We start from the raw sequence: 9,315 nt of genomic DNA on the forward strand, positions 1-9,315 counted from the left end.
GTTCTGGATTGGAGAGGGTGCAGGCTGGGCATGTAGGGGACATCCCCCGGTGCACGAATTTTGTGCACCAGGCCTCTAGCGTAAATATAACATAAGATAAGTGCTGCTGAAAGTAAAGATGGGTCACTTGTTTTACCAAAAAATATATGTTACCATAATTTCTGTGGCCTATTTCACATAAATCTCTCAGAGTAATGTATTTGAGGTCAGGCTATTTATCACTTGAAATTTCTAAACAATTTAAAATTAATTTTATGTTTTTTTTTATTACATCAAGATAGATAAGTTTTGGTATTTTCTTTCTGTTGCTGCTGTAATATACTTAGATGGAAATAATTGAGTTAATAAATCAATATTTTATTTATAGCCTTTGGGAGAGTCCTTTTAAAAGAGAGTGAAATTGTGGGTTTGTGTTTCAGTCATCATAAATTGGCTCATTTCTACTGTTTTAACTTTCATATACATCAGTATTCCAAATTACCAACCACTTTTTGAATAGCCAACCTATATAATAAAAGGCTAATATGCAAATTGTCTCCTTGACTGGAAGTTCGACCAGGAGTTCTATGGGACTTTGACCAGGGGACGGGGCCAGCCGGCCAACTGCCCGTGGTCCCGCCCCCCCCCTGCTGGCCAGACCCAATGTCCCAGATCAGGCCGGCGGACCAACCTCCCATGGCCCCAATCAGGCCCAATCACTGCTCAGGCTGAGGGACCCCAACCATGCACGAATTTGTGCACTGGGCCTCTAGTCTATATATAAAAAAGCCTAAGGGACTGTTCTGATGGAACGACCAGAATGACTAGAATGACTGGTCGCTATGATGTGTACTGACTACCAGGGGGCAGACGCTCAGTGCAGGGGCTGCCCACAGCCCGCAGGCCATGATTGCTGATGGGGCCTGCAGGCCAATCTCCCGATCTCTTCCCCCCCCCCCCCCCCCCCCCCCAGAAAAGAGGGCTTGGTGGGGGTGGGCCCCAGAAGGGGGAAAAAGAAAAAGGGGGGGGGGGGCGGGTGTCCCCCCCCTTTTTCCGGGGGAACCAAAGGGTGGTCTTTTCTTGGGGGCGGGGGGAAATCCTCGGGGGTTTCTCCCCCGGGGTCTCCCCTCGGCTGGCAAGCTCCTGATCGGCCTGCCACCCGCTTGCTGCAGTTGCAGGTGGCCCCTGCCACAGCCAGTGGGCCCTGATTGCCTGATTGGGGTCTGCCAGCCAACTTCCCAGTCCCTACTCCCGGCTGGCAGGTCCCAATCGCCTGATCAGGGCCGGGCCCCTGGGCTGGGACACAGAACTGGGAGTGGGTGGCAGTGGATGCCGGTGGCGAGGGAAGGAGGAGGGGTGAGGCAGGGAGGCGGGGAACCTGATCAGCCCTGATTGCTGGCCAGGCCTAGGGATCCCACCCATGCATGAATTTTGTGCATCGGGCCTCTAGTACTTATATAAAGGCCTTATATCATCAATATCATGTCCTAAAGCAAATGTTTTTAGCCCCTTTCAAAGCCTGCCTTTCCTCCCCTTTCAAATAGACAGGCAGACAAAGAAACTGACACTCTTCTTCTCAACCTACCTGTCTGTTTCTGTAGTTTTACCATTAAAACTCCTTGACCAAAAATATTAGAGTTTCATTTCACTCCCTTCTATTATTAACCCCCTATTATTAAAGCCAATTTGTTGCTAAGCTTTGCTTTTTGTTTGAAATGTCCCTTGTAATTACTATCAATTCCCTCTGACTCCACCCTAGCCCTCAGCCTAATCACCTCTTTGCCAGATGTTCTGAAAAAGCTTCTTTGTCTCTCTTCTCTCTGCTTACATTTTATTAAAATATTTTTGTTAAAAATTATTTTAGTAATGTACATAACATGATGACAATAGTTAACACTGCTGTATGATATATAGGAAAGTTTTAACTGATTAGATCCTAATAGTTCTAATCACAAGAAAAATTTTTTTTAATTTTTTTATTGTATCTTAATGAAATGATGGTAGTTAGCTGCACCTATTGTGGTAATTATTTCACAATATATGTAAGTCTTTTTCTTTAAGGTAAAGTGGTACATTTATTAAGATATTATAAGTTCAAATAAGCCACTCAAAGTACTAGAACAACATCATATAAATAAATGTCAAAGGTTATGTTTAGGAAATTGATAAAAATACAAAAATTTGGCCTGACTGGTATGGCTGAGTGGTTTTGACCTATTAACCATGTGGTTGAGTGTTGACCTATTGCTCATCTCTCATTGATATTTCTTTTTTTTCTATTCCTCTCCCTTCCTCTCTCTCTAAAATTAATAAAGATATATTTTAAAAAAATACAAATACTTTAGAAAGAGGAAGGGAGGGAGAGAGAGAGATATCAATTGGTTGCCTGCCATACACACAGCCCTACCAGGGATTGAAACTGAAACCTAGGTATGTGCCCTGCCTGGGAAGTGAACCAGAAATCTTTTGGTGTCCTGGACGATGCTCCAAACAACTAACAACCTGGTCAGGGCTGCATTTGAATTTATATAGACATTAAAATGAAGAAGCTCCCAGTTAAGGAAAAGGCAAATCATTTTATATAGCCTTTTATGAAAAAAGAAGGGTACAATTATGATAACTTTGTAAAATGCTAGGATTAGGGGAAAATAACACTTGCTCTTTATACCTATATACCAATTTTCTATGATAAACAATTAATTTTATAAGCATAAAACAAACAAAAAGTGCATATTTCCAATATAATTTCACAATAATGTAAGTCACTCCATCATGTTGTACATCATAAATTCATACAGTGATGTATGTCAATTCTAAAAAGAAAAAAATCATTTTACCCTTTGCACAGGACTCACAGCTGTATTGCTCCCACATTAATTTCAAAATTCCCTGGCTTTCAATAGCTATAATATAAATCCATTTACCCCATTCATTAATTCATTTATCCAAACTTTTTTTTTTTTAGTAAAAGTGTAAGGTTTATTTCATCTGGAAAAACCCCAGAGTATCCAAATATTTTACATTTCTATTTTTGCCAGGTATCTTATTGGGTACTGTGAATATGAAATATGTTAAACACAACAGTCTCCACTATTTAGGAGCATATACCTTCAAGGCAAAGACAGGCAAACAACATAATCACATTACTTTATGACAGAAATAGTACCCTATGAGGTAAATACCAGGCTCAGTGCTAGAAACCCAACTTATGGTTTTCTCCAAGAAAACCAATCAATAAGCAGCACTCATACTTTAAAGAAACAAAATGGAAAATTTCAAAACATAGCCATAGCCTTAGCTAAATAACTTAATTTCAAGCGATATATTTGCTAAATCTATTCTTATCTACTCATTCACTGTGAGAATAATTGTAATGTACTTTCCCCCAGGGAAAGAAAAACATTTTTTTTCCATTTTCCCTGCTATAAAACAAACACTAATTGGTTAACAAAAAACATTGGTTAAGTGTGGAATTAGTGAAAAAATTCAGTTACCTGGCTTTCTTGTGTCTTGTACTATTTGTATAGTGAGTCTTGCATTGCCTTTTTTTTTTCTTTTACCATCTGGCCAGTTTAGAATGTCTAAATAAATTTCCATTTGTAGTGGTACGTTTCTGGAGGATCCTGATTAAGTCTGACTTTACTTCTTGATACCCCCTCGAGCCCCAAGTTCTTCATCCAGTACATTTACATGCATACAGAGCACTTGTTTATTTGTTACTAAAGGATCTTTCTATTTGCAAGAATGTGTCCTTTTCTTCAAAGTTATGACTTCTGACAAAGGCAGATTCTACAGATCAATTAACCAGGTAGCCTCTGTTGAAAACAATCTGGAGAGATCTCTATCTGCCTTTTGCAGGAGAGGGCCTGTGCCTGCACCAACAGTCTTAGAGTTTTGCTAATAGTTGGTTACAGTCTAACTTTCCTCCAGAAAAGTTTAAGTCAACCTCAGGGAAATATTCAAAATTCCAAAAGTTCAAGATTTTCCTCTTTTCCTCTTTATTGAATCCCACTCAGCTGCAAATTTTAGATCAACATACTAATTGAGAACAATTCTCTCTGAACTGCAAGGACAGAATTCTTAATGTTTACACTCAAGAGGTCCCAAATAAGACAAGTTATAAATACTTTCTAGCTATGCAAATTTCATAGTTCCTAAAGATCCTCTCAATTTGCCATGTCAACCAGAGCAAAAAGAAAATAGGTGGAAAACTAAGATGGGAAAGCAGTCAAGTTTGAGAATGACTACATTTTGGGGGAGTATTTAGTATGTGCCAGAGATTATTCTAGACACTTTAATACATGTTCATTTAATCACACAAGCTGCATGAAGTAGGCATTACCTCTATTTTATAAATGAAGGAAGTGAAACCCAGAGAGGTTAAGAAATTTGCCAAAGGGAACAGTGCCAGGATTGAACTCTACTCTCTGACTTCCAGAGCCAAGCTCTTAAGGATAATACAATACTGCCTCTGACTTACAACAAAACAATACTCAAGCTGAGATAGGAAATCTGTGATTGCCACAGTGGAACACGTTCCTGATAATGGTTTACCTGTGGTCCAGCAAAGAGGCTACTGAGGAGCCATGCCACGCCAATCAAGGACGGTCCCAGCTTGCTGGTGCTCACAGGTAGGGGTCTCGTGATGGCCAGGGAGCGGTCCAGGCTGATCACCACCATCATGAAGGCTGGGGCGTACATGGAGAAAAGCTTCAGGTAGCTGAGCACTTTGCAGAGGAGCTCTCCTCCATACCACTGGACGGTAATGTTCCACATTCCGTCCAGTGGCATGACAATCAGAGTCTCCAACAGGTTGGCTAAAGTCAGATGTTTTAAAAGCACATTCATTCTCGAGAGCTTCTTCCCTTTCTCTTTCTTCTGAGTCCACTGCTTAAGTTTCAACAAGAAAGTAGCATTGAAAGTCGTGGAGAGTAGAAAAAGGAAGAAAGTAACGGTCACTCGAATCTTCCCAGACAAGGTCAGGGTGGGGAGGCTGCCCTGCATCAGCGGGCTGCTGCTGTTGATGGATGAACAGTGATGTTGACTCTGTTCAGCAGAGGCACCGCTTGCCATCTTTCCCAACTGGTAGAGCTTCAAGACTTGTGCTTCTGGCCCTTCTGGTGTTTTATTGTAATTGAACCCATTTTATTTCTGTCACCAGTTTAGACGTATGACAAATTTTGTTCCTGACATACTTTATATTTAATGCAAAAGATCAAGGTGAACTTGTTTTGTGGGTTTATAATCCAACAGAGTGCTAAAACCGAGCCTGCCAAACACATTCTGAGGGCCAACCGTAACTGTAGAACCCCAGCAGATGGCCTGGTTGTCACAACATTTTTCCTGATGGAAGGACACTGGAAGCTTAATTTTGAACTTAAAATTTACTCAGGATGTTATTAAAATAACAGTAATGAAGAGATTTTCTAAAAGCTAATGTGTTAGTGTTCCGTCCAACAGATGCAAAATGAAAATGAAGAAAAAGACAAAAATAACTCAGTTAAAATCTGTTGTTTGAAGAAATGAATACATTTCTCAAAAGCATTTGTTTTCTTTTAAAATCACATGCTGCTATGCATTCAAACACTAGACAAATATATTAACTTAATGACATCCTCCACAAAACATAAATTAATAACAACAGTTAGAGTCAAATTGATATAATACAAATTGGACTGCATCAAAGTTATCAATCAGTCTTAATGGTCAGATTATCCATACTTAAGTTAGAATAAAAATGGTAAACTATTTTAAAAAATTATTGCCTCGCTATATAATTGTCTCAATATTATACTTACCGTCATTGTACATTATTGCATATAGTAACTAGTTATGGGAGAGAATACTGTATTAATGCTATAACCATATTTGTATGTTTCTATATAATATGAATATTTGTTTATACTCCTTATATCAGATCATTTCACATTGGGGCCACTTAGAAGCTTTCTTTGTATTGCTATTTTAACTTTCATGGTGAGTGTTTGGTGATGTTACTTACAAATACTGGTATGACTTATATTGGCATTTATTAAATCACCAACTTGATTTGTTTTATGTTAACTAGTTTGATTCTGTGGCAGCCAAAGCTGGAAGAATATTAAAAGTGGCTCTTTTGACTTAAATGGTTTATTCTTGTTGGTTCATTTATTTGTATTTTTCTGGTTTATGTTCATTTATTTTAAAAAAAACTTTCTGAGGTTGATTCTTCTTTTTGTTGTTGTTAATCCTCACCTGAGGATATTTTTTCCATTTATTTTTAGAGAGAGTGAAAGGGAGGGGGACAGACAGAGAGAAAGAGAAACATCGATGTGAGAGAGTCACATCAATTGGTTCCTCCCGCATGCACCCCTTGACAGGGAATTTAACCCCAGACCCTTCAGTCTGCTGGCCGATGCTCTATCCACTGAGCCAAACTGGTCAGGGCGGAACATGGTCATTTAAAGAACACAGAGAGATTGGGGAGCATTGCAAAGTAAGAAGGAGATCACAACAGAGTAAAACAAGAATATAACATTCAAACAAGTTATAATGGAGTAAGAGATCATAATCTTAGATAGAGATTTAAATTTAAGATTCTATATATGAAGCTGTTCTGACTAACAAGAAAATATAGGGTGTGGCCATGAAAGTGAATAGAAGAAGTAGAGAGTGAATGAGGTTTGATGCATTTAAAGAGCTCACAGAACCTTGAATCTATGCTGTTGGATGGGTGGGTCAGCCATATGGATTTTGAAGGTGCTCATTGATTCTGGCAATAATGATGCTATTAGCAATATTTAACACATACTGGTTACTTACTATGTGTCAGGCGCTTTTCTAAGCATGTTACATACATTAACACATTTGATTCTTACACCAGCCTTAGAGGTCAGTACTATTGTTATCTTTATTTTGTGGTTGAGGAAAGTGAAACATAGAGCACCACTTATACACCTGAACTAGGATTACATCGCATGCATCTGCCTCCAGAGGTCCTGACCTTACCTCTTATGTTGTACTACTTCTCTTGTAGGAGTGGGTGGGAAGAGACTGATCCAGATGTCAGAGTCCTTGGTGAATGAAGGGCCAGAGTACTTAGGTTCTTTTGGTAGCAAGAAAAGGAGACCTTCTTGGGTAATAGAGGCCTAGAAAGCCCACAGGAACCCAGGCAACTCTAGAGCAGCTTTCTCTGTTTCATGACCTGAGTTGATATTCAAGCATGATATTTTTGTTTTTCTGTGTATTATCTTCTCCATCTTCTTCTTGTACCTACCTGGTTAGCTCTTTCTGAAGTGCAAGAGAAATAGTGTTTGGAAGTGACCCAGAGGTGTAAGAAATAGATTTTTAACACCTCTTTACCAATAAGACTGGAAGAATAGAAGAAGTCAGGCTTCCAAAAGAGGAGTATATGGATGAAAAGTATTTGGGAAAACATTTTTTTCTAGTAGAGAGAAAAGATAGAAGCAGCACATTATTGGAGAAAAGGAATATTTTTTTTCTCTCATTTTCAAAACATGACTCACTTTGTTTAACCAAAAATGATAGTATTTGGAACAACTATATTTGAGTAAAAGGAGAGCATTTTCATTTGAGTTTAATTGGAAGGTTTTGAGGATGGAAATGTGGACTATTATTGATGAGGAAGTGTTTATACAAAAATGCTATGGAAATAAGGAATAAATTTAAATGCTCTTCAATTTTTTTCTAAGTCATGCTAAATTACATGTAGCATTTAATGTGGAAAATTCATTTTCATTTTCTGAGAGTATTTTATTTGAAGACTCAAACCATGAGACATCATTACAATTCTTATTTCAGCATAACTGTGTCAGAGGCAAATGATAGGAAATAATGGTTTAAAATTTATATAAAATATTGGAGGTCAGATTAACAAAAAACATTATAACATAGATCATTGATATTATGAAGTAAATAAAAAAACAGAAGCATAATTGACTTTAATGTTTATTTGTCAAATTGATATATTCACTCAATATTGACAGTAGTACCTTTCATTTATGTTTTAATTTTAATTAAGAATATACACTTGTAACATAGAAACCCACACGTGGAACCTATATGTTCATGTTGACCAATGTCAATTAAAAAACCCAATAAATTAAAAAATATATATAACTAAATACAAACTAGCAATACAAGAATGATCATTTTTATTTCAATAATTGTTAATCAAACACTTATTGAGCATTATGTCCTGGGTACTGTACTTATGGTCACCAAAAAAGGCTAGCCAAATTTCACTATTGCCGGGGTTCTTGTCTCAGCATCAAGAAGGGTTCAGGAATATGGAAAAGGCTGTGCGTAGATGACATAGGAATCCAGAAACTAATAGAGTCCAGAGATGAGATATAATTTTGAAAGGCATTGGGTGTCAGAGGACCTTCAGCTAAAGGAACTGAAGACTCCCTCCTTGTCTAGGACCCTTGCTTTTATTAACACAATTTGTCCTAAGGCAAGGCGGAGATAATACACTTCAAAGGGTAAGGTTTCAAAGGGTACAGAAGCATTGTCAGTTTGGGGGAATTAGCCTACCGCTGTTCAGGTGTTTGGCCAGTAGGAGGCAATAACATGTAGATTAAGATGCCCTTTAACTGTCTGGCAGCCACAATCAATTTAATGTATCCTATTCAGGTTTGGGGAAATGCCTTCAGCCATTCCCAACAGGTGACTACATGTGTGACTCAACCCTGTTGAGCCCAAGTCTCATCAACCTTTTGATGAAACCCTTGAATTTATGACATGCTGGAATTGGTCCCCGGCACACTATATTTGATATTTCTAAACATATTTCATAATTAATATGTTGAGGTATTTTTATTCCCATAAATTTCTTGTGGGCTACTGGTTACTTAATTTTGTTCTATTTCTGATATTATTATGAAACATTTTATGAAACATTTCCGTTTCATAAAGGAATTCAGTTCTAAAATACAACAAGTCTTAATACCATATTTTTCAGAACTGGAACTTTGAAAGCTAGATATTCAACAATTAAATTAGAACTTCTAATGCAAATATATTGTAATACAAATAAAAATTTAAAATACAACTTAGAAAATGTATGTGATTATTGGTATTATTTATTTCTATCCAAATTAAGTTTTATTAAGACTAGGTTCCCATGAAATTAATTTACATTTTATTAATTTTTATGTAACACTAGAAGCCTGGTGCATGGATTTGTGCACTGGTGGGGTCCCTCAGCCTGGCCTGTGCCCTCTTGCAATCCGGACCCCTCAGGGGATGTTGGACTGCCGGTTTTGGCCTGATCCCCAGTGCCGACATCCCCCAAGGGATAGTAATGCATAAAACAGCAGGCAGCCAGGCGCCGTG

The 9,315-nt window shown here is 38.1% G+C and overlaps 1 protein-coding gene across 1 annotated transcript in view; it reads right to left on the reverse strand.

Moving 5' to 3' along the window:
• GNRHR (gonadotropin releasing hormone receptor) overlaps positions 1 to 5,071 on the reverse strand; it is a 20,693-nt gene extending 15,622 nt beyond the window's left edge. Inside the window, exon 1 of the mRNA XM_006095642.1 lies at positions 4,534 to 5,071. Coding sequence (XP_006095704.1) covers positions 4,534 to 5,052 — 519 coding nt within the window. The 5' untranslated portion in view covers positions 5,053 to 5,071. The remainder of the gene's footprint in view (positions 1 to 4,533) is intronic.
• Between the last annotated feature and the right edge of the window lie 4,244 nt (positions 5,072 to 9,315).

The sequence above is a fragment of the Myotis lucifugus genome, unplaced genomic scaffold (genome assembly GCF_000147115.1).
Source record: "Myotis lucifugus unplaced genomic scaffold, Myoluc2.0 scaffold_159, whole genome shotgun sequence".
Classification (NCBI taxonomy): Eukaryota; Metazoa; Chordata; class Mammalia; order Chiroptera; family Vespertilionidae; genus Myotis; species Myotis lucifugus.